Below are 25,831 nucleotides of genomic sequence, written 5' to 3' on the forward strand. Positions count from 1 at the left end.
ACACCAAGTAGACTGCTGGGAATACAGGAAGCAGTTCACACACCAAGTAGGCTGCTGAGAAGACAGGAAGCAGTTCACACACCAAGTAGGCTGCTGGGAAGACAGGAAGCAGTTCACACACCAAGTAGGCTGCTGAGAAGACAGGAAGCAGTTCACACACCAAGTAGACTGCTGAGAAGACAGGAAGCACTTCACACACCAAGTAGACTGCTGGGAATACAGGAAGCAGTTCACACACCAAGTAGGCTGCTGGGAATACAGGAAGCAGTTCACACACCAAGTAGGCTGCTGGGAAGACAGGAAGCAGTTCACACATCAAGTAGGCTGCTGAGAAGACAGGAAGCACTTCACACATCAAGTAGGCTGCTGAGAAGACAGGAAGCACTTCACACATCAAGTAGGCTGCTGGGAAGACAGGAAGCAGTTCACATACCAAGTAGACTACTGGGAAGACAGGAAGCAGTTCAGTTCACACACCAAGTAGGCTGCTGGGAAGACAGGAAGCAGTTCAGTTCACACACCAAGTAGGCTACTGGGAAGACAGGAAGCACTTCACACACCAAGTAGACTACTGGGAAGACAGGAAGCAGTTCAGTTCACACACCAAGTAGGCTGCTGGGAAGACAGGAAGCAGTTCAGTTCACACACCAAGTAGGCTGCTGGAAAGACAGGAAGCAGTTCAGTTCACACACCAACTAGACTACAGGGAAGACAGGAAGCAGTTCACACACCAAGTAGACTACAGGGAAGACAGGAAGCAGTTCACACACCAACTAGACTACAGGGAAGACAGGAAGCAGTTCACACACCAAGTAGGCTACAGGGAAGACAGGAAGCAGTTCACACACCAAGTAGGTTACTGGGAAGACAGGAAGCAGTTCACACACCAAGTAGGCTACTGGGAAGACAGGAAGCAGTTCAGTTCACATACCAAGTAGGCTACTGGGAAGACATGAAGCACTTCACACACCAAGTAGACTACTGAGAAGACAGGAAGCAGTTCACACACCAAGTAGACTGCTGGGAAGACAGGAAGCAGTTCACACACCAAGTAGACTACTGGGAAGACAGGAAGCAGTTCACACACCAAGTAGACTACTGGGAACACAGGAACCACTTCACATACCAAGTAGGCTATTGGGAAGACAGGAAGCAGTTTACACACCAAGTAGGCTACTGGGAAGACAGGAGGAACTTAATATACATTTACATTTAAGTCATTTAGCAGACGCTCTTATCCAGAGCGACTTACAAATTGGTGCATTCACCTTATGATATCCAGTGGAACAACCACTTTACAATAGTGCATCTAACTCATTTAAGGGGGAGGGGGGGGGTTAGGAGGATTACTTTATCCTATCCTAGGTATTCCTTAAAGAGGTGGGGTTTCAGGAAGATGTCCCTAGCTAGCAAAAAGACAGTAGTAGACAGCAGACAATAATTATACTTATCACTCCTGGAGATATCAGGAATCCTCTAACTATAGGATGAAGCACACTGTGATGGAGCTTGAGAAGCTGGTTATATTCCCAGAAAAGAGGTGAAACCACTCCCCCTCCAATACAGGCAGATTCAGGACAGTACTCCCCCTCCAATACAGGCAGATTCAGGACAGTACTCCCCCTCCAATACAGGCAGATTCAGGACAGTACTCCCCCCTCCAATACAGGCAGATTCATGACAGTACTTCCCCTCCAATACAGGCAGATTCAGGACAGTATTCCCCCTCCAATACAGGCAGATTCAGGACAGTACTCCCCCCTCCAATACAGGCAGATTCATGACAGTACTCCCCCTCCAATACAGGCAGATTCAGGACAGTACTCCCCCTCCAATACAGGCAGATTCAGGACAGTACTCCCCCTCCAATACAGGCAGATTCAGGACAGTACTCCCCCTCCAATACAGGCAGATTCAGGACAGTACTCCCCCTCCAATACAGGCAGATTCAGGACAGTACTCCCCCTCCAATACAGGCAGATTCAGGACAGTACTCCCCCTCCAATACAGGCAGATTCAGGACAGTACTCCCCCCCCAATACAGGCAGATTCAGGACAGTACTCCCCCTCCAATACAGGCAGATTCAGGACAGTACTCCCCCTCCAATACAGGCAGATTCAGGACAGTACTCCCCCCTCCAATACAGGCAGATTCAGGACAGTACTCCCCCCTCCAATACAGGCAGATTCATGACAGTACTTCCCCTCCAATACAGGCAGATTCAGGACAGTATTCCCCCTCCAATACAGGCAGATTCAGGACAGTACTCCCCCTCCAATACAGGCAGATTCATGACAGTACTCCCCCTCCAATACAGGCAGATTCATGACAGTATTCCCCCTCCAATACAGGCAGATTCAGGACAGTACTCCCCCTCCAATACAGGCAGATTCAGGACAGTACCCTCCCTCCAATACAGGCAGATTCATGACAGTACTCCCCCTCCAATACAGGCAGATTCATGACAGTATTCCCCCTCCAATACAGGCAGATTCAGGACAGTACTCCCCCTCCAATACAGGCAGATTCAGGACAGTACTCCCCCTCCAATACAGGCAGATTCAGGACAGTACTCCCCCTCCAATACAGGCAGATTCAGGACAGTACTCCCCCTCCAATACAGGCAGATTCAGGACAGTACTCCCCCTCCAATACAGGCAGATTCAGGACAGTACTCCCCCTCCAATACAGGCACTGATTACCACTGACAGTCACTCAATTGGCCCATGTCAGCTAAAATCTTTCAGACTAGACTAACTTACCTATCTAAACTTGTAGTAATCATGGTCGAATTATCGAACGGTTGCCCCCATTGATTTTGTTAGTCACTCTCACATAGATATAATTTTTAAAACTGCGAACTTGTCTCTCTGCTCCATAACAAAATGTGTAGAATTGCAGGAAATGAACTCTTAAAACATTTCCCCCCCTCTGCTGTCAAAAGGGGGGCCGGGTAAAAAAAAATTCTCACGAGGTGGGTGGGGAGGGGGGGGGGGGTCCTCAAATAAATGTAACTTAAGGCCCCCAAAAGGCTAGTGCCGGCACTGACTGCATATGTGGGTATAGACGTGGGTACGTGCAGACCCACGAGGCAGTGTGACCACTCATGATGATTTCAGATTTGTTGTGTTTGTGTTTCCCCCACGCCCATCAAAGTTGCCCATCCCAGATCTATATCAATACTGCTGTGTCTCTCATGAGTGCTTCAATGGGTTTAACCACCAGGAGCTGGAAGATCAGCGAAGGAAAGAGACCTCGGAGCGAGAGAAGATGGAGAGCTGGAAGGAGGAGGAGAGGAAGAAGTTTAAAGAGGAAATGAGGGACCTGAAGCAGCTGTTCCTGCAGGAGTTCAGAGATATGGCCAGCAGGAGCTCCTCCATCGAGGCTGTGAGTCTTATTCTCATTTTAAAGGACATGCATGAACCAGGGGGCTTAGTGGCGTGGTGCTATGAGTGATGTTGAGTCAATAGAAGGTGTGGTGTTTTCCAGCCACTAGATGGCGCCACAGTGTAAAGAATGAGCAGGTTACAAAAGCTCAAGCACACCCTGCTGCTAGCCTACACACAATCCAGTATCAGTCATTTTTCTGAGGCCTTTTTGAAGCTATAATCCTTAATGGTGAAACAGTCACATCCGTTCGGGATATTACAACAACAAGTGAGTTACAAGCCAACATTGTTTCTCTCCGCTCTGACATCATCGCACGCCACAGTAGAACATCACAACGTGTACTGCTATTTAATAAAAGATGTTCACACTGTTGCTGGACGCTCCTCTCATCCGTTTCATCATAAAAACAAAAACAATAACAGAACTGCTGAAGCGAACGCTGTTTCCCCAAATGCGGATGCCAGTTTTATACCAGTTATGCCAGTTTTATGCCAGTTATGCCAGTTTTATGCCAGTTATGCCAGTTTTATGCCAGTTTTATGCCAGTTTTATACCTTGATGTATTTTTTCTAAAACAAATACTTAATGCCAACATGAAAATAATAATAATAATAATATGTTCAGTTTTTCTTTACTTACTGTGTTGTCTCATGACTTAACAAGATGGGAAAACTCACTTGACAGAAACTGCAGGAGCTCCAGACCAGAGAAGAAGTGACTGTTTCTAACCTGGGCTCCTATCAAGAGGACGATGAGCTGCAGCAGAGAGAGGAGGCAGCGAAGAGGATGATGAAGAAGAAGATGTCTGAGCAGGTAAGACAGAAGAACACACCACTACCTGGGCTCTGTTTGTCTCAGTACTCTTCTGGCCATCTATCCATCTATCCATCTATCTATTCAATTCAAGGGGCTTTATTGGCATGGGAAACATGTGGTAACATTGCCAAAGCAAGTGAGGTAGATAATATACAAAAGTGAAGTAAACAATAAAATCTAATAAAATCTATCTATCTATCTATCTATCTATCTATCTATCTATCTATCTATCTATCTATCTATCTATCTATCTATCTATCTATCTACAGTGGGGAGAACAAGTATTTGATACACTGCCGATTTTGCAGGTTTTCCTACTTACAAAGCATGTAGAGGTCTGTCATTTTTATCATAGGTACACTTCAACTGTGAGAGACGGAATCTAAAACAAAAATCCAGAAAATCACATTGTATGATTTTTAAATAATTAATTTGCATTTTATTGCATGACATAAGTATTTGATCACCTACCAACCAGTAAGAATTCCGGCTCTCACAGACCTGTTAGTTTTTCTTTAAGAAGCCCTCCTGTTCTCCACTCATTACCTGTATTAACTGCACCTGTTTGAACTCGTTACCTGTATAAAAGACACCTGTCCACACACTCAATCAAACAGATTCCAACCTCTCCACAATGGCCAAGACCAGAGAGCTGTGTAAGGACATCAGGGATAAAATTGTAGACCTGCACAAGGCTGGGATGGGCTACAGGACAATGGGCAAGCAGCTTGGTGAGAAGGAAACAACTGTTGGCGCAATTATTAGAAAATGGAAGAAGTTCAAGATGACGGTCAATCACCCTCGGTCTGGGGCTCCATGCAAGATTTCACCTCGTGGGGCATAAATGATCATGAGGAAGGTGAGGGATCAGCCCAGAACTACACGGCAGGACCTGGTCAATGACCTGAAGAGAGCTGGGACCACAGTCTCAAAGAAAACCATTAGTAACACACTACGCCGTCATGGATTAAAATCCTGCAGCGCACGCAAGGTCCCCCTGCTTAAGCCAGTGCATGTCCAGGCCCGTCTGAAGTTTGCCAATGACCATCTGGATGATCCAGAGGAGGAATGGGAGAAGGTCATGTGGTCTGATGAGACAAAAATAGAGCTTTTTGGTCTAACTCCACTCGCCGTGTTTGGAGGAAGAAGAAGTATGAGTACAACCCCAAGAACACCATCCCAACCGTGAAGCATGGAGGTGGAAACATCATTCTTTGGGGATGCTTTTCTGCAAAGGGGACAGGACGACTGCACCGTATTGAGGGGAGGATGGATGGGGCCATGTATCGCGAGATCTTGGCCAACAACCTCCTTCCCTCAGTAAGAGCATTGAAGATGGGTCGTGGCTGGGTCTTCCAGCATGACAAAGACACGAAGCACACAGCCATGGCAACTAAGGAGTGGCTCCGTAAGAAGCATCTCAAGGTCCTGGAGTGGCCTAGCCAGTCTCCAGACCTGAACCCAATAGAAAATCTTTGGAGGGAGCTGAAAGTCCGTATTGCCCAGCGACAGCCCCGAAACCTGAAGGATCTGGAGAAGATCTGTAGGGAGGAGTGGGCCAAAATCCCTGCTGCAGTGTGTGCAAACCTAGTCAAGAACTACAGGAAACGTATGATCTCTGTAATTGCAAACAAAGGTTTCTGTACCAAATATTAAGTTCTGCTTTTCTGATGTATCAAATACTTATGTCATGCAATAAAATGCAAATTAATTACTTAAAAATCATACAATGTGATTTTCTGGATTTTTGTTTTAGATTCCGTCTCTCATAGTTGAAGTGTACCTATGATAAAAATTACAGACCTCTACATGCTTTGTAAGTAGGAAAACCTGCAAAATCGGCAGTGTATCAAATACTTGTTCTCCCCACTGTATCTATCTATCTATCTATCTCTCACCAGCTGAGATGTCAGTATGTGGTCTATTAAGACATGTTGCTATGAAATCAGGAGAATCGACACAAAGCTTAAACTAAAATCCACGTTGGGTGTTAGCACGGGCCTTTTTTCTATCTCTGTCCGTCTCCTTCAGAAGCGTGAGTGGAACAAACGGTTTAAAGAGGTCCAGAACAGGCACATGTTGGAGAGAGATGAGGTAAGATGCATGTCTGTGCTTTGGTGCCCCCTTCTTTGGATTTGTGTGTGTGTGTGTGTGTCGGGGGTTGGGTTGAATAGCGGACACTAAAAGTATTCTCCTAACGTGTTGTCCTCCTCAGCTGCAGAGTGAGAATGATAGGCTGCAGCTGGCCCTGTCTGTAGAACACAGGTCAGACCGACACAGGCTAGAACAACAGGTCACCTCCCTGTCTGCCAGGGTCCAACAGAAAGACCGGCTCATCAGGTCTCAGGAGAATAAGGTATGATCATCAGCTACCAACACTATGCTGTTGTTGTTGATTGCTGTCCGTCTATAATTACGGCAGTATGTTAAGTTGTTGTCTTGGTCGAGAGCGTTTTTATCAGGTCTGTATTACCATCTGTATTACAGATCAACAGGATGTCTAGAAGACCAGTGGCAGGTAATACAAAACACAGGCCTATTTATTTATTCTAGACTTTTATTGTATTCAAGATACTATGTTCTAGAGAGGCAGCTCTTGGGGAACTGTGGGGGGGGGGGGATCTTGGAGGGTTCGGGTCCCCCGTTTTTTGGCCTTGTGGGAGATCTGTCGACGTGCCCTTGAGCAGGGCGTTGACCCTGGATGATTCTGTGTGTCGCTTCTGAATGGGAGTCTGTTGGATGACTGGTATGATGTAGTTGTTCAGCGGCTTCACTGCAAGTATATTGTATGTTTAGGATATTCAATCAAAAAAAAAATATGTTCTATGTTCTATGTTAATGTGATGGTTTTCTGTCAGATACTGCCATCAAACAAGCGGTCCAACACTCCACAGAGGAGGAGGAAGAGGAGGAGGAGGAGAAGGAGGAGGAAGAGGAGGAAGAAAGTATGCATTAATCATACTATGAATCATGTATCTTTTGTTAGTCTTCTTTTTATAGAACAATTAAAGTCAACATCCTGTGATATCTCCTAGGTCTGGAGGACTCTGGTGAGACCAGGAGGAGACTGTTGGAGTCCCTCCGGAGGAACCCCGCCTTGGTGAAGGAGTTCAGAGCCATACTAGAGGAAACGCTGGAGGAGAGGCTGGAGAAGATGGGCCTTAGAAAGGTACGTACACTTTATTCAGTCAATCACTCAGGTCAATCAAATCAGCAGTTGTCACAAAGTTCAAGTTAAATAAATGTGCATTCGGAAATTATTCAGACCCTTTGACTTTTTCCACATTTTGTTACCTTACAGCTTTATTCTAAAATTGATTAAATCGTTTTTTTCCCCCCCTCATCAATCTACACACAATACCCCATAATGACAAAGCAAAAACTTTTTATTTTAATTTTTTAACTGAAATTACATTTACGTAAGGATTCAGACCCTTTACTCGGGACTTTGTTGAAGCACCTTTGGCAGTGATTACGGTCTTGAATCTTCTTGGGTATGACGCTACAAGCTTGGCACACCTGTATTTGGGGAGTTTCTCTCATTCTTCTCTGCAGATCCTCTCAAGCTCTGTCAGGTTGGATGGGGAGCGTCGCTGCACAGCTATTTTCAGGTCTCTCCAGAGATGTTCAATAGGGTTCAAGTCCGGGCTCTGGCTGGGCCACTCAAGGACATTCAGAGACTTGTCCCGAAGCCACTCCTGAGTTTATCTTGTCTGTGTGCTATTTTCAGGTTGTCCTGTTGGAAGGTGAACCTTCTCCCCAGTTTGAGGTCTTGAGCTTTCTGGAGCAGGTTTTCATCAAGGATCTCTCTGTACTTTGCTCTGTTCATCTTTCCCTCGATCCTGACTAGTTTCCCAGTCCCTGCCGTTGAAAAACATCCCCACAGCATGATGCTGCCACCACCATATGCTTCACCATAGATGGTGCCAGGATATCTCCAGACGTGACGCTTGGCATTCAGGCCAAAGAGTTAAATCTTGGTTTCATCAGACCAGAGAATTTTGTTTCTCATGGTCTGAGTGCTTTAGGTGCCTTTTGACAAACTCCAAGCGGGCTGTCATGTGCCTTTTACTGAGGAGTGGCTTCCGTCTGGCCACGCTACCATAAAGGCCTGATTGGTGGAGTGCTGCAGAGATGGTTGTCATCTGGAAGGTTCTCCCATCTCCACAGAGGAACTCTGGAGCTCTGTCAGAGTGACCATCGGGTTCTTGGTCACCTCCCTGACCAAGGCCCTTCACCCCTGATTGCTCAGTTTGGCCGTGCGGCCAGCTCTAGGAAGAGTCTTTTTCCATTTAAGTATGATGAAGGCCACTGTGGTTTTGGGGACAGTCAATGCTGCAGATGTTTTTTGATACCCTTCCCCAGATCTGTGCCTCGACACAATCCTGTCTCGGAGCTCTACGGACAATTCCTTCCACCTCATGGTTTGGTTTTTGCTCTGACATGCACTGTCGACTGTGGGACCTTATATAGACAGGTGTTCCTTTCCAAATCATGTCCAATCAATTAAATTTACCACAGGTGGACTCCAATCAAGTTGTAGAAACATCTCAAGGATGATCAATGGAAACAGGATGCACCTGAGATCAATTTCGAGTTTCTTCACAAAGGGTCTGAATACTTATATAAATAAGGTATTTCTGTTTTGTATTTTGACAAAAAAAGAAATCTAAAAACCTGTTTTCACTTTGTCATTATGGGCTATTGTGTGTAGATTGAGGATTTTTTTTATTTGTTCAATTTTAGAATAAGGCTGTAAACAAAATGTTGAAGAAGTCAAGGGGTCTGAATACTACTGAATAGGGTATATAGGGTGTATATAGGGTATATAGGGTCTTCTCTCAGTGCTCTGGAATGTAGTGAAATATAAATGTCTAAATGGCATTTTCTTTAGCCTATTGTCATCATGAATTACATACAATCAATCATTAGATTGTTCTCTACAATATTATAACCTAAGTATGCTTTTACTGAACAGTGTTGATTAAATAAGTTTGCTGTGACCGTTGCTAGTTTAGATCGCCGAGCTCTTGGTTGTATTTCTGTAACCGATGTGAAATGGCTAGCTAGTTAGCGGGGTACGCGCTAATAGTGTTTCAATCGGTAAAGTCCCTCGCTCCGAGACCTTGAAGTAGATGTTCCCCTTGCTCTGCAAAGGGCTGTGGCTTTTGTGGAGCGATGGGTAACGATGCTTCGTGGGTGTCAGTTGTTGATGTGTGGAGAGGGTCCCTGGTTCGAGCCCAGGTAAGGGCGAGGAGAGGGACGGCAGCTATACTGTTTTACATCTCTTCCATATTTCGGCATTGGGAGGTGGTAACATTAGAAGGTGCTTCTGCACTTTGGACCAATCAAAATCAACTTGATACTGTCGTCATTTAACATCTGTAGATCTGGTATTTTATTTCTCTAACCCTGGTCAATCAATGTTGAGGGGCCATTTCTATCGCGATTTAAAGGGAAAGACTCAGAAATACATCTTTTTTTTTTTATGTCAGAGGGCAGATATTGAAATGAATTATGTTAGCTGTGTAAATTTTTAAAATACTGTGTGTATATATATATATATATATATATATATAGGCTCAATTTTATTTTGTGTTCCGCCGATTTCGTTTAGAAAAAGCTCATGTTATCACACCCCGAATTGCAGCTACTAGCTAGCTTGTGAGTTGACGTTCAAAGTTAACGCCATTCTGCCCACAGAGCAGTGACAGCGTTCTGTTGAGCAGCGACCACTGTTGACCCGTAAGGACGTTCTATTCACTGTAATCAGGCTAAATTCTCAAGAGGTAGATTGTCTGTAACCGTGGAACCATATATGGTAGAGACATACGGGTTGAACTAATGTTTTTCTGAATTTAATTCTCCATTGAATGAACATATTTCATGAACATTTAATTAAATAACCATTTTATGGGTGAACACCCTACATGCAAGGAAATCCATATATTCAAGACAGTACTCTCTCTAACTGAAGTCAAAATCTGTCATTTTATTATAACAAATGCCTAATGGGAGAAGTGATCTATATCTAAAATCCCTTATGTTACATTCCAGGGAACCAAGGGTATATCCAAGAAGTCCTTTAAGAGCCTGAGCGCGTTGGTATCTGGTCAGCGACATCAGATGTCCAAACAGAAGGCAGACCTTCTGGAGCTCAGAGAGAGCCTGGCCAGAGAGCTGACGCGCAGGGTGCACGCCCTGCAGAGGAGCCAGGGGACCACCGTACCTACTTTACCCAGACAGGCTACCATACCCAGTACCACCCCTCAGTCCCGCAGTAAGGACCAACACACACCTCCGTATTGTACCTAACCTTCAGGTCCAAGAAGCATGTCACACAGCTTCATCTCCATGGAGATGTGCCACTCAGTCTCTACATTTTCACACACACTCCTGCTCTTAGTACCAGGGTTGGCCTCAATTATATTTCAATTTACTCAATTCAGGAAGTAAACTGAAATCCCCCAGATCTGCTTAGCACATTAACATGTTTGTCTTTAGAGAAGAGGAGTCCTAGCCGGGAGAAGAGTCCAAAAAGCAGACAGACACCAGTGAAGGTGAAAGCCTCCTTGAGGAGAGAGAAGGCTCCACAACCTCAACAGACACCAAGCACTCATAGAAAAAAGAACAGGTGTGCCCACAGTATCTACTGAACGTACCCCACTGCCATGTTTACAGTATCTACTGAACGTACCCCACTGCCATGCCCACAGTATATACTGAACGTACCCCACTGCCATGTTTACAGTATCTACTGAACGTACCCCACCGCCATGTTTACAGTATCTACTGAACGTACCCCACCGCCATGTTTACAGTATCTACTGAACGTACCCCACTGCCATGTTTACAGTATATACTGAACGTACCCCACCGCCATGTTTACAGTATCTACTGAACGTACCCCACCGCCATGTTTACAGTATCTACTGAACGTACCCCACCGCCATGTTTACAGTATCTACTGAACGTACCCCACTGCCATGTTTACAGTATCTACTGAACGTACCCCACTGCCATGCCCACAGTATATACTGAACGTACCCCACTGCCATGTTTACAGTATCTACTGAACGTACCCCACCGCCATGTTTACAGTATCTACTGAACGTACCCCACTGCCATGTTTACAGTATCTACTGAACGTACCCCACTGCCATGTTTACAGTATCTACTGAACGTACCCCACTGCCATGTTTACAGTATCTACTGAACGTACCCCACTGCCATGTTTACAGTATCTACTGAACGTACCCCACCGCCATGTTTACAGTATCTACTGAACGTACCCCACCGCCGTGCCCACAGTATATACTGAACGTACCCCACTGCCGTGTTTACAGTATCTACTGAACGTACCCCACTGCCGTGTTTACAGTATCTACTGAACGTACCCCACTGCCATGTTTACAGTATCTACTGAACGTACCCCACTGCCATGTTTACAGTATCTACTGAACGTACCCCACTGCCATGTTTACAGTATCTACTGAACGTACCCCACCGCCATGTTTACAGTATCTACTGAACGTACCCCACTGCCATGTTTACAGTATCTACTGAACGTACCCCACTGCCATGTTTACAGTATCTACTGAACGTACCCCACCGCCATGTTTACAGTATCTACTGAACGTACCCCACCGCCATGTTTACAGTATCTACTGAACGTACCCCACTGCCATGTTTACAGTATCTACTGAACGTACCCCACTGCCATGTTTACAGTATCTACTGAACGTACCCCACCGCCATGTTTACAGTATCTACTGAACGTACCCCACTGCCATGTTTACAGTATCTACTGAACGTACCCCACTGCCATGTTTACAGTATCTACTGAACGTACCCCACCGCCATGTTTACAGTATCTACTGAACGTACCCCACCGCCATGTTTACAGTATCTACTGAACGTACCCCACCGCCATGTTTACAGTATCTACTGAACGTACCCCACCGCCATGTTTACAGTATCTACTGAACGTACCCCACTGCCATGTTTACAGTATCTACTGAACGTACCCCACTGCCATGTTTACAGTATCTACTGAACGTACCCCACTGCCATGTTTACAGTATCTACTGAACGTACCCCACTGCCATGTTTACAGTATCTACTGAACGTACCCCACTACCATGTTTACAGTATATACTGAACGTACCCCACTGCCATGTTTACAGTATCTACTGAACGTACCCCACTGCCATGTTTACAGTATCTACTGAACGTACCCCACTGCCATGTTTACAGTATCTACTGAACGTACCCCACTGCCATGTTTACAGTATCTACTGAACGTACCCCACCGCCATGTTTACAGTATCTACTGAACGTACCCCACCGCCATGTTTACAGTATCTACTGAACGTACCCCACTGCCATGTTTACAGTATCTACTGAACGTACCCCACCGCCATGTTTACAGTATCTACTGAACGTACCCCACCGCCATGTTTACAGTATCTACTGAACGTACCCCACCGCCATGTTTACAGTATCTACTGAACGTACCCCACCGCCATGTTTACAGTATCTACTGAACGTACCCCACTGCCATGTTTACAGTATCTACTGAACGTACCCCACCGCCATGTTTACAGTATCTACTGAACGTACCCCACCGCCATGTTTACAGTATCTACTGAACGTACCCCACCGCCATGTTTACAGTATCTACTGAACGTACCCCACCGCCATGTTTACAGTATCTACTGAACGTACCCCACCGCCATGTTTACAGTATCTACTGAACGTACCCCACTGCCATGTTTACAGTATCTACTGAACGTACCCCACTGCCATGTTTACAGTATCTACTGAACGTACCCCACCGCCATGTTTACAGTATCTACTGAACGTACCCCACTGCCATGTTTACAGTATCTACTGAACGTACCCCACCGCCATGTTTACAGTATCTACTGAACGTACCCCACCGCCATGTTTACAGTATCTACTGAACGTACCCCACTGCCATGTTTACAGTATCTACTGAACGTACCCCACCGCCATGTTTACAGTATCTACTGAACGTACCCCACTGCCATGTTTACAGTATCTACTGAACATACCCCACTGCCATGTTTACAGTATCTACTGAACATACCCCACTGCCATGTTTACAGTATCTACTGAACGTACCCCACCGCCATGTTTACAGTATCTACTGAACGTACCCCACCGCCATGTTTACAGTATCTACTGAACGTACCCCACCGCCATGTTTACAGTATCTACTGAACGTACCCCACCGCCATGTTTACAGTATCTACTGAACGTACCCCACTGCCATGTTTACAGTATCTACTGAACATACCCCACTGCCATGTTTACAGTATCTACTGAACATACCCCACTGCCATGTTTACAGTATCTACTGAACGTACCCCACTGCCATGTTTACAGTATCTACTGAACATACCCCACTGCCATGTTTACAGTATCTACTGAACATACCCCACTGCCATGTTTACAGTATCTACTGAACGTACCCCACCGCCATGTTTACAGTATCTACTGAACGTACCCCACCGCCATGTTTACAGTATCTACTGAACGTACCCCACCGCCATGTTTACAGTATCTACTGAACGTACCCCACTGCCATGTTTACAGTATCTACTGAACGTACCCCACTGCCATGTTTACAGTATCTACTGAACGTACCCCACTGCCATGTTTACAGTATCTACTGAACGTACCCCACCGCCATGTTTACAGTATATGTATATGTCTTTCTCTTTCAGCACCCCTCCCTTCAGTTCTGAGGATGAGGCATCAGGAGAAGACATTCCCTCTGTCACCAGCCCTGGCAGTAGGTCTGGTGTCTCTGTCACCAGCCCTGGCAGTAGGTCTGGTGTCTCTGTCACCAGCCCTGGCAGTAGGTCTGGCCCCTCTGTCAGGGTGGTGCAGTCTGGATCCAGCCCAAGGCAGATGTACCCAATGTCTGGTTCTACCCAGGGAGAGGACTGGTCTGGGACAGACACAGAGCTCTCAGAAGGGCCTACAAGTCTAACAACCCACCGTGGAGGTCCGACCGGTTTGTTTATTTGGATCTGTTTTAGCCCACAATAAGGGCCAATCTACCATTGATCCAAAAACGTATCATCTCATTATGTAAACCTTACAGTTCTACAAATTGTATTGTCATTGCATTGCTATACAGTAAGTTTTCATCTTGCCCAGGGCTCTAATTTTATGTTTTTGAATAATGACTATTGAAGAAGTATCAGGATTATTTCAGCTGGGTCCCTTGTTTTGTGTTGTCTGGGTCTGTAGTTAAAACGCTGACCAGAAGCTTGGAGAGACAGTTGAGTTCTCCAATGAACAAGCCAGTAGGAGGAACCAGAGTGGTGGTGCCACCAGCAGCAGCCAAGGTCTTACCCAAACCCAAACCCAGGACAGCGTTAAAAACCCTACAGGTAACAAATACAGCGCTTTCAGAAAGTATTCACTCGCTGACTTTTTCCACATTTTTTTTTGTGTTACAGTCTGGATTGTAAATGGACACATTTTTTATTTTTTTTGTCACTGGCCTAGACACAAAATCCCATAATGTCAAAGTAGAACTATGTTTTTATTTTTTAATTTTTTAATGTTTACATATTAAAAATGAAAAGCTGAATTGTCTTGAGTCAGTAATTATTCAACCCCTTTGTTATGGCAAGCCTACATACTGTAGTTCAGGAGTAAAAATTTGCTTAACAAGTCACATAATAAGTTGCATGGACTCGCTCTGTGTGCAATCATAGTGTTTAACATGATTTTTGAATAACTACCTCATCTCTGTACCCCACACATACAATTATCTCTAAGGTCCCTCAGTCGAGCAGTGAATTTCAAACAGCAGGGAGGTTTTCCAATGCCTTGCAAAGGACACATATTGGTAGATGGGTAAACAAAAAAAACAGACATTGAATATCCCTTTAAGCATGGTGAAGTTATTAATTTCACTTTGGATGGTGTATCAATACACCCAGTCACTACAAAGATACAGGCGACCTTCCTAACTCAGTTGCCGGAGAGGAAGGAAACCGCTCAAGGATTTCACCACGAGGCCAATGGTGACTTTAAAACAATTACAGAGAAAATAAGGAAGCCTGTACAGAATAAGTGCCTTTAGTGCCTTGTTGCATCGTGTTTGCAACAAGGCACTAAAGTAATACTGAACCAATTGCGGAGCCTCCGGAGGGATGCAGAGGCCAAATTTAGCTCTGTACCGCATCGCCGTGCACCTCCCAAATTTTGTCACAATGTGGAGGGCTACGTATAGCTCCGCAATGACATAATTGGTTGACGGTAGGAGGGGGCGGTACATCCTGTATAAACACAAACTCACTTCCTTGAGAACTTCCTTCACAACAGCTTTGCGCTGCTCCGCAAAGTACAAGAATTATGAATGCCCTGACTTCTGCGGAGGCCGTATCACCGTAAATACTGCACGGCAAATGCAGACATCGGATTGGCCATGCAGCGCCTTTTACCTAGAAAGCCTGACAGCTCTAGATTGCTGCCAAAGGTGCTTCTACAAAGTATTGACTCGTGTGTGTGTGTGAATACTTATGTGAATTTGATATTTCTGTATTTCATTTTCAATACATTTGCTAACATTTCTAAAAACATGTTTTCACTTTGTCATTATGGGGTATTGTGTGTAGATGAGTGAAAAAATATATATCAATTTAATCCATTTTGAATTTAGGCTGTAACACAAAAACATGTAGAATAAGTCAAGGGGTATGAATACTTTCTGAAGGCACTGTATACTCTAACACTTTACTTAAGGTTGTAGATATAATTTGTTTTAAGCATGTATGAGCCTTTTATAATGTCTCTCTATGTATCAATACACTTTTATTGTATATTTTCTCTCTCAATACTTATATAGCATGGGCCTGTTTCTTTTTCTTTGTGTGATACCTACACGAGTGATTCAACATTCCTACATGTTCCATTTTGTCCTAGTTATCGGATGAGGAGAGCGACCTAGAACTGTCGTCCATCGAGGAGCTCCTGTCCCTGCCGGTAGGGGGCCAGTCTCAGTCCCTAGGTGGGCGAGGGAGCACCGAGATGGGCCTGGGAGGAACCTCAGGAACCAGCGTGTGGAGCTCCTCAACCAGCAGAGCAGGAGGGCTTTAATGCACTTTTCCTGTTTTTTTAAATTTTATTTAGTGCTATGTATCCTTTATTTATCCAGATGAGTGCCTTTTTGAGATGGAAATCTATTTTTCAATGGGCCTATGTGATATATGAATGACTCTTTTCCAGTTTTAAAACGATTGACAGAAGATCCATTCCAACGTGATGAGGAGCTGGCGTGTAATACCAGTCATAAAACAATAACAGAAGATCCATTCCATCGTGATGAGCTGGCGTGTAATACCAGTTATAAAACAATAACAGAAGATCCATTCCATCGTGATGAGGAGCTGGCGTGTAATACCAGTCATAAAACAATAACAGAAGATCCATTCCATCGTGATGAGCTGGCGTGTAATACCAGTTATAAAACAATAACAGAAGATCCATTCCATCGTGATGAGGAGCTGGCGTGTAATACCAGTTATAAAACAATAACAGAATAAATAGCCTTTCAGTTTTATTCAATTTTCCAGGATCAAACTATACTCAGCAAAAATAGAAACCCAACATGTAAAGTGTTGGTCCCATGTGTCATGAGCTGAAATAAAATATTCCAGAAATGTTCCATACGCACAAAAAGCATATTTCTCTAAAAAAGTGTATTTCTATCAAATTTTTGGCACGAATTTGTTTATCCCTGTTAGCGAGCATTTCTCCTTTGCCAAGATAATCTATCCACCTGACAGGTGTGGCATATCAAGAAGCTGATTAAACAGCATGATCATTACACAGGTGCACCTTGTGCTGAGGACAATAAAAGGCCACTCCTAAAATGTGCAGTTTTGTCACACAACACAATGCCACAGATGCCTCAAGTTTTCAGGGAGCATGCAAGTGGCATGCTGCCTGCAGGAATGTCCACCAAAGATGTTACCAGAGAATTGAATGTTAATTTCTCTACCATAAGCCGCCTCCAACGTCGTTTTAGATAATTTGGCAGTACGTCCAACTGGTCTCACAACCGCAGACCACGTGTAACCACGCCAGCCCAGGACCTCCACATCAGGCTTCTTCACCTACAGGATTGTCTGAGACAAGCCACCCGGACAGATTTCTGTCAGTAATAAAGACCTTTTGTGGGGGAAAAACTCATTCTGATTGGGTGGGCCTATGCCCTCCCAGGCCCAACCTAGGCTGCTCCCCTGCCCAGTCATTTGAAATCCATAGATTAGGGCGTAATGATTTTTATTTTCAATTGACTGATTTCCTTATATGAACTGTAACTCGGTAAATGTTGGAAAAGGGTGCATGTTGCGTTTTATATTTTTGTTCCGTGTATATATAGGGACTTTCTTGGTAGGACTCGAACTATGTTGGTACTTTGAATGTGGTAATGACTTGTTTTTTTTAATAATCAGGAGATATAGTGCCTTCAGAAAGTTATGGCGAGCCTAAATAAGTTCAGGAGTAAAAATGTGCTTAACAAGTCACATAATACATGAACAATGTGTGCAATAATAGTGCAAACACAATACAGGTTTTGGAATATTTTTTTATTCGGTACAGGCTTCCTTCTTTCCTCTGTAATTGTTTTAAAGTCACCATTGGCCTCGTGGTGAAATCCTTGAGCGGTTTCCTTCCTCTCCGGCAACTGAGTTAGGAAGGTCACCTGTATCTTTGTAGTGACTGGGTGTATTGATACACCATCCAAAATGGAATTAATAACTTCACCATGCTCAAAGGGATATTCAATGTCTGCTTCTTTTTTTTAAATTACCAATAGGTACCCTTCTTTGCGAGGCATTAGAAAAACTCCCTAGTCTTTGTGGTTGAATCTGTGTTTTAAATTCACTGCTCGACTGAGGGACCGTACAATTATCTGTATGTGTGGGGTACAGAGATAAGGTAGTCATTCAAAAATCATGATAAACACTATTATTGCACACAGAGTGAGTCCATGCAGCTAATTATGTGACTTGTTAAGCACATTCTTACTCCTGAACCTATTTAGGCTTGCCATAACAAAGGGGTTCAATACTTATTGACAGTTTGAGCTTTTCATTTTTAATGAATCTGTAAAAACGTCTAAAAACTTAATTCCACTTTGACAATATGGGATATTGTGTGTGTGTGTGTGTGTGTGTGTAGGCCAGTGACACATATATCAATTTAATCCATTTTAAATGCAATCTATATCAATTTAATCCATTTTAAATGCAGGCTGTAAAAAAACTAAATGTGGAAAAAGCAAAAGTGCGGAATACTTTCTGCCACTGGGGAGTTATACTGTTTGTTTTATTTAAATGATTCTGATATAGCTACTGTTAATATATATTTTTTATTTTCTCATTTTAAAGAAAATTACCAATATTCATATTTATAACATATTTCCCACTATTTGCACTATGAATAAATAATGAATAAATAATTAAATATTTCTCAAATCAATGTGTGAAGAAATGGATTGTTCATTAACCTTGTTTATATATTTTATGCTGCGTTTGAAAATAAAAAAACAAACATGAAGTTCTGGAAATTTGATTGACTTTTAATACAGATGCATTAGATAATTACAATATTGTCCCCTTAAATGCAGAATAACAAAAACATAGAATATAAGAGAGCTCCAAGTACAAAAATAACTAATCAAACCTGAAGAAGGTTTTCCTTCAACGTAACCCTCTATGAAGGATATCCTCTATAGCAACCCTCTATAGCAACCCTCTATAGCAACCCTCTATAGCAACCTCTATAGCAACCCTCTATAGCAACCTCTATAGCAACCCTCTATGAAATCTTCTAAGTCCCTCAGAGCTACATGAGATTGGCATCGATACATTAAAACAGTTTTGCTTAGTTTTCAGAGAACCTCTAAAACCTAACGGTACATAATATTATATTCTTCACACATATTGCTGGTTGGATTGTCTTCCATCCATACTCTGGGCTCTGAAAGAATCGTCATAGGCCGTTCTGGGTCTGGTGTTAGCTTTGTAAACTGTTGTGTGTTGGGAAGCAGGCTTGTAGGCCATCCCATAACTGAGGTAGAAAGAAAACAAAATGATTATGGATTAAAAAATAACACGGGAATATTCAGGAATTACTTGAAAGTTTGGTCACACTATAACTTTAATTTATAAGCCGTGTATGAGGCATGTGTTTCATGATTTGAAGGTTCTTGTATGTTTTTTTTCTTCTTGAGAATGATGTCATTTTATTGAGGGAATGAGCATGTTTCTCTGACTCATGATATGGTGGAGAAAAATGAAAGTTACTTTTGTCTCTTCTCCTCTGGTGGAACCATCCCCCGACAGGCCATACACATCATAACCCCTCCCACGACCAGCACGGCTCCGCCTATCCACCCCACAAAGAGGGCGGAGCCAAATGTGTACCTGAGAAACCAAAGAGATACATTGACACGTTAAAACAATTACAAATTGGCATCACTTTATAATAGATACCAGCTTATGTACCAAGGCTTGCCACCCAAATGCCACACTCTACCCTACATAGTGTACTACTTTTGACCAGGATCCACATATTCATTTTATACCACTTGTTCATGTCCACTAATAGAAACAAATGCCATATCTTATCCCATAAGGCTCTGGTCAATAGTAGTGCACTATATATGGAATAGGGTGCCATTTGGGACTCTATTGGGACTCTCAAAGTGAATCCTCATATTGCAAGTAAAAGGGCCAGTGCAGTTAAAAAAAACTTGATTTTCCTATTTGTTTTCATGGTATTTCCACACTATGAGGTCGAAAATAAACCCCCAAAAATTCTGTAAGAGCTGTTTGAAATATAATGCCTGGAATTTTTGGCCCAGATTATGACATCACAATCTGATCTGATTATTTTGACCAATGACCAGTCATCTTTTACTTGCATATGTATCCTCCTACTTTAAAGAGGTAACCTGGGTAGGCTCTACAGTCTATAGACGATCCTATCCACCAATCAGGGCTGTGTACGTAAATATATTTACATTTGCATTGACACGCCCACACGTTTAGACCGAGCGTTTTCAATTACACAAATTATACAAATATATACTTGGAGTTACTCTATTTCAATTAAAATAAAAAACACACACACTGATTTATTAGACTACAGTGACGATTAAAATAATGAATAAAAGACTGTATGAGGGCTTTAATGTACCTGGGAGTGAGAGATCCTCCCATTCCTCCTAATCCTCCCCCCAGTACTCCTTCTCCTCCATATCCACCACCTGCATAGGTGGTGAACCGGAAGCTGCTAACGATTAGGTTGGCAAAGACCGACACTCCAGCAATGCCACAAACACCTAGGAGGATGGAAATTACATTGTCATTTTCAGATCACAGAAATGTGTCTTTTTGGCTTTAAACCCAAATTTTAATCAGAATTATTTTGCTTGCCAGTTATGAACATCAATACCAAAACATCACCAAAACATCACCTCACCTCCGAGCAGAAACATGACCCCAGAGGTCAACGTCATGGTAGCCTTGACGCTGTCCTCCATGTTCCCCATCTTCAGACACTTGAGGGCAAAGATGGCGACCAGACAACCGATGGCTCCCAGGACCATCCCCACTATCATCAGGGCCCGCACAGCTTGGAGCATAGCTGCAAGTCAAACCAGAACACACAGTCAGATAGACTAGTCTACAGGTCAAACCAAAACACATAGTCAGATAGATTAGTCTACAGGTCAAACCAAAACACACAGTCAGATAGACTAGTCTACAGGTCAAACCAAAACACACAGTCAGATAAACTAGTCTACAGGTCAAACCAAAACACACAGTCAGATAGACTAGTCTACAGGTCAAACCAAAACACACAGTCAGATAAACTAGTTTACAGGTCAAACCAAAACACACAGTCAGATAGACTAGTCGACAGGTCAAACCAAATCACACAGTCAGATAAATTAGTCTATAGATCAAACCAGAACACACAGTCAGATAAACTAGTCTGCAGGTCAAACCAAAACACACAGATAAACTAGCCTACAGGTCAAACCAAAACACACAGTCAGATAGACTAGTCTACAGGTCAAACCATTGATTATTATTAGTATTGATTAGGCCCTATAGTACTCCTGTTTTGTTGTATTGATTAGGCCCTATAGTACTACTGTTTTGTTGTATTGATTAGGCCCTATAGTACTCATGTTTGTTGTATTGATTAGGCCCTATAGTACTCCTGTTTGTTGTATTGATTAGGCCCTATAGTACTGCTGTTTTGAGGGGCCACTTAACTACATTTTGTGCCCAGAAGATAATCTCACTCCCTGCTCTTGAATGTAGTTGTATACAATTATTTAACCCATAAAAGTCTAAGCCTTTTTGTGTGTGTGTGGGGGGGGGGGTCTACTAAGCTAACATTTTGAATTATTTTAAGAAGGTCATTTAGCTATTTGGTTTTGAATTTTTGGACCCCTTTAGGTCTCAATTTTAAAAATATATATAATTTTCTGATCAAATATAGAGTTTGGCCTTTACTGCTATAGCCCATAAAAACGTATTAAATGACACATTCATAAATTGCAAAACAGACATTAAAAAAATTAATCATAAGTAATATGGTTTGGAAGTGTCTGTCCTATATCTAGGAGATATAAAAAAGCTCAGGAAAAATGTTAGGTTTTTTGGACACATATTTAACCCCCCCAAAAAAATTGTGGACTGGCACAAAACTACTTCCATGCTTCCATACATAAAAAAAAAACAGTAACGGGTTACCTTCAGACAAGTCCCATGACACTTGTGGGGGCTGTAGAACACCATCGTGTTCGTGAGAGTCTCCTCTTTCCATAGTGGGGTCATATTAGTTGTTAGGCCAAACCGTTCGGACGCTACTGTCACGCCCTGACCTTAGAGATCCTTTTTATGTCTCTATTTTGGTTTGGTCAGGGCGTAAGTTGGGGTGGGCATTCTGTTTTGTGTTTCTATGATTTTCTATTTCTATGTTTTGTCCGGGTATGGTTCTCAATCAGGGACAGCTGTCTATCGTTGTCTCTGATTGGGAACCATACTTAGGTAGCTTTTTCCCCCACCGTTCTTTGTGGGAAGTTGACTTTGTTTAGGGCACATAGCCTTTGAGCTTCACGGTTTGGTTTTGTAGTGTTTATTCTTTTGTTTGGCGTCATTTTGACTTAATAAAGAAAATGTACGCTCACCACGCTGGACCTTGGTCCTCATCCTTCAACAGCCGTGACAGCCACAGACATTTTCATGAGAAGACCGATTTTCCGGGATATCTCGTGACAAACAGGGCTGTAGCTCTGCCACATTCCACTGCAGATGCCTGCGGCTATGGAACCCTGACCTGTTCACCGGACGTGCTACCTGTCCCAGACCTGCTGTTTTCAACTCTCTAGAGACAGCAGGAGCGGTAGAGATACTCTGAATGATCGGCTATGAAAAGCCAACTGACATTTACTCCTGAGGTGCTGACTTGCTGCACCCTCGACAACTACTATGATTATTATTATTTGACCCTGCTGGTCATTTATGAACATTTGAACATCTTGGCCATGTTCTGTTATAATCTCCACCCGGCACAGCCAGAAGAGGACTGGCCACCCCTCATAGCCTGGTTCCTCTCTAGGTTTCTTCCTAGGTTTTGGCCTTTCTAGGGAGTTTTTCCTAGCCACCGTGCTTCTACACCTGCATTGCTTGCTGTTTGGGGGTTTTAGGCTGGGTTTCTGTACAGCACTTTGAGATATCAGCTGATGTACGAAGGGCTATATAAATAAATGTGATTTAAATTTGATCGACGGATGTGGTGGATTAAAACGCAGCCCGTGCTAAAACAAATATCTCTGGTGCGTCTATCAACTCTAGGTTGTTTAAAAAAATTTAAAAAAGATTGAACTGATCTAGTAAAGTTGTTTAAATCAACACAACTAGATTTTGTGAGACAAAAACAAACTTGACCTTTTATTGATCATGGCCTTGAACACTATTCTTTAAAATGACCCACCTTACTGAAACTATATTTTGTTTCTCCAGGAAGATAATCTCACTTCCTGCTTTTAACACGCACTCTTAAAGATCAAACACTGCTGCAGAAACTAGATTAGAAATGCTCAAAATGGTTTGTTTCAAAGTCAAGTGAAAGGAAACAAATGTTTGTTTTATTCCACTAATTAATGTGTACTTATACAGTATAAACAAATGTAATATATCTTTTAGACAGAGCCACACATTTGAGATGTACTCGACATACAGAGCTCAATGGAGATGTTACAACTGAGAAATGATGGTTCTGTAAACCCTACATGGCTGTGGCAGCAGATATCAAAAACTGACCCAATGCACCCAGCATAAAGCCGATAAAATAATCTTTGTGGCGGCCATTTTAGGTTCCCTTTTTGTTCGATGTCAAACCCCTCCTTGGCTCCGTGATGTAAATGAAGTCATGAAATGGCTGTCTATCATCTGGTTTTGATCGCTATGTACTCTTGAACAGGGAACGAACCTTATCAGGTGTATGCAAAACATTTTCGTGAGTTGCTGTCACAGTTTCGGGCAACGGTTGTATTTTCAGTAAGAGTTTCCGCGCTTTTCGTAACTAACGAAGGGTGTGCCTCGCCTGACCTTATTTTTATATGTGGTTCTCAGGGAACAAAAATCCAAACTATTTAGATATTTCCCAATCACCACACTACAATATTGACCTTTTTCTCAATTATGATTCTGAGTCTATCCCCAAAGTGGTGTGACTTTTACTAATCCATTAATATTACCATCTATTCATACATCGTGTAAATTAACCTAGCATAAACTAATGTCCTACGTTTCCTGACTTTCTCGGCTTTACGTGTAATAAAATGGGAATTTGTCCAACTTACTTTAGTCAGTTGCATTCAATGAACTATTGAACTGGATCCATAGTAACTGAGTAAACTAAACTATCACAGTAAATCAAACAAGTTACTATTATTATTACATGTTGAGTCAAAGAGCTTGGGTCATGGTCACTACTGTGTAGAGTAGAGGCTGCTGCCACTGTATGAGGACAATGGCGTTCGTCGTACCTGGTAGCCCCAGGAAGTAAGGTTGGCAATGGTGAACGTTTAAAAATAAGGAAAACTCCAGCACGTCAGTGATCTTGATGCAAACCATTTAATGGATCTAAGTCACCAATGTTTTGGTCTCAGTCAACCTTTATCAGGCATATTTGGTATAGTGTACGTACCTGGTAGCCCCAGGATGGTGAAGTAGGGTCGGCACTCTGTGAATCCGGAGCTCTGCCGGACGCAGGATCTCCAGAGTCCTGAGTAGGAGAAGATGGCGGTCACAGGGTTGTCGTACAGGTCCTCCGTCGCCCACTGGTCCATCCCAGTGGCGGCTATAATCCCACCCACCCCCAGCAGGCTCAGCACAAAGCCCATCACCTGGCACAGGGTCGCCGCCATGATGCAGATGCCTCTCTCTCTCTCTTCTCTCTCGGGTGGGAAACCAACTCCTGCCTCTCTCTCTCGCTTCTCTCTCGGGTGGGAAACCAACTCCTGCCTCTCTCTCTCTCTGGTAAAGCTAACGTTCAACGCTATCACAACCTTCTTCTTTCTCTCTCGGCAAAAATAACAACAACAAAACAAAATCGGAACCTTAGCTACTGCAGAGTCTCTCAACTTCTGCTTGTTTCTAATGCCCCAATGCCAACACTGAGACTGGGCTCTTGACTCGCTGTGTTTGAAGTGAATCTGATACTGGCAGGCTTGACCTCCTGAAAGACTGTTACATCTGTCCTTCTGTGTTTGCCCACTGCTGCCAAGTCATCGCCTGTGTCCCAAATGCCACCCTATTCCCTATACGGTGCACTACATTTGACCATGATCTCTGGTCAAAAGTAGTGCACTATATAGCAAATAGGGTGCCATTTGGGACGTACCCCTTACTGTTGGGTGGGGCATAGGAGGTTACGGTAGGTGTAACGGTCACACAGGAAGCTAAGAGGTTGACCAATACTTTGATAACAAGACTATGTAATCAATTTCTGAATTGATACTCCACATTTAGCCCAGGGGGGGGGGGGTTTCCTCTCATTACATCAGGAGTTTCTCACAAGAGTTTCTCGAACTGATCTGAGAACCTAGAAGTCAAATGAACACTCAACCTACAGTATTTATCATTTTGTATTGTTGATGTCTATACTTTGTATACTAGCAGCATGAAGTCAGATATTTCTCTATGTCTGTTTTTTTTTTTTTGATTCATGCCTTAAACTTAAGGATACTCAGTAATTATCTAACGCATCCTTGATGTGGATAGAAAAGCATTTTCTACTTTGGGTTCGGTGTTTTGTGCCTGTTTCTGTCCCTTTTTAATAATGATACCCGATGACTCTATTGACACATTGTAATTCTGTATCACCACCAGCCAGCCAGCCAGCCAGCCAGCCAGCCAGCCAGTCAGCCAGTCAAGCTAAGGTAAATAGAAAATACTGATATGATTGTATCATTGTGGAGAACTGAAACCAATTTGACAAAGGCTGATATCTTGAAAAGAAATGTCAGGCACCTGCGTTCGA

The 25,831-nt window shown here is 43.2% G+C and overlaps 2 protein-coding genes across 4 annotated transcripts in view; one reads left to right on the plus strand and one right to left on the minus strand.

The window, feature by feature from the left end:
* The window catches only part of dzip1l (DAZ interacting zinc finger protein 1-like), a 36,012-nt gene extending 17,214 nt beyond the window's left edge, over positions 1-18,798 (plus strand). Inside the window, exons 6-17 of the mRNA XM_071346523.1 lie at positions 3,227-3,388; positions 4,076-4,204; positions 6,239-6,301; positions 6,423-6,563; positions 6,695-6,725; positions 7,066-7,152; positions 7,243-7,376; positions 10,265-10,487; positions 10,712-10,841; positions 13,960-14,252; positions 14,492-14,634; positions 16,178-18,798. Of these exons, the coding sequence (XP_071202624.1) occupies positions 3,227-3,388; positions 4,076-4,204; positions 6,239-6,301; positions 6,423-6,563; positions 6,695-6,725; positions 7,066-7,152; positions 7,243-7,376; positions 10,265-10,487; positions 10,712-10,841; positions 13,960-14,252; positions 14,492-14,634; positions 16,178-16,351 (1,710 nt within the window). The 3' untranslated portion in view covers positions 16,352-18,798. The remainder of the gene's footprint in view (positions 1-3,226; positions 3,389-4,075; positions 4,205-6,238; positions 6,302-6,422; positions 6,564-6,694; positions 6,726-7,065; positions 7,153-7,242; positions 7,377-10,264; positions 10,488-10,711; positions 10,842-13,959; positions 14,253-14,491; positions 14,635-16,177) is intronic.
* Positions 18,799-18,821: 23 nt separating this feature from the next.
* Positions 18,822-25,035, minus strand: LOC139541647 (claudin-18-like). Of its 3 annotated transcripts, XM_071346525.1 has the most exons (6): positions 24,814-25,035; positions 24,497-24,770; positions 20,750-20,914; positions 20,465-20,609; positions 19,570-19,689; positions 18,822-19,333 (listed from the first exon to the last, which is right to left on the minus strand). In XM_071346525.1, exons 2-6 carry the CDS (start codon positions 24,714-24,716, stop codon positions 19,198-19,200), a joined length of 786 nt encoding a protein of 261 aa, XP_071202626.1. In that variant the 5' UTR covers positions 24,717-24,770; positions 24,814-25,035; the 3' UTR covers positions 18,822-19,197. The 3 variants fall into 3 exon arrangements, with proteins under 3 accessions (XP_071202626.1, XP_071202625.1, XP_071202627.1); XM_071346524.1 differs by having other exon boundaries at positions 24,497-25,035; XM_071346526.1 differs by lacking the exons at positions 24,497-24,770; positions 24,814-25,035 and adding an exon at positions 24,336-24,426.
* Positions 25,036-25,831: the final 796 nt, after the last annotated feature.

Source organism: Salvelinus alpinus, chromosome 16, assembly GCF_045679555.1.
Source record: "Salvelinus alpinus chromosome 16, SLU_Salpinus.1, whole genome shotgun sequence".
Classification (NCBI taxonomy): Eukaryota; Metazoa; Chordata; class Actinopteri; order Salmoniformes; family Salmonidae; genus Salvelinus; species Salvelinus alpinus.

Coding starts and splice junctions, on each gene's coding strand:
- LOC139541647 (XM_071346525.1), bottom strand. CDS start 24,716: ATGGCGGCGACCCTGTGCCAGGTGATGGGCTTTGTGCTGAGCCTGCTG. Junction 19,690..20,464: donor GGAGGATCTCTCACTCCCAG/GTACATTAAAGC, acceptor TTGGTTTCTCAG/GTACACATTTGGCTCCGCCC. Junction 19,334..19,569: donor CCAGAGGAGAAGAGACAAAA/GTAACTTTCATT, acceptor TTTCTACCTCAG/TTATGGGATGGCCTACAAGC.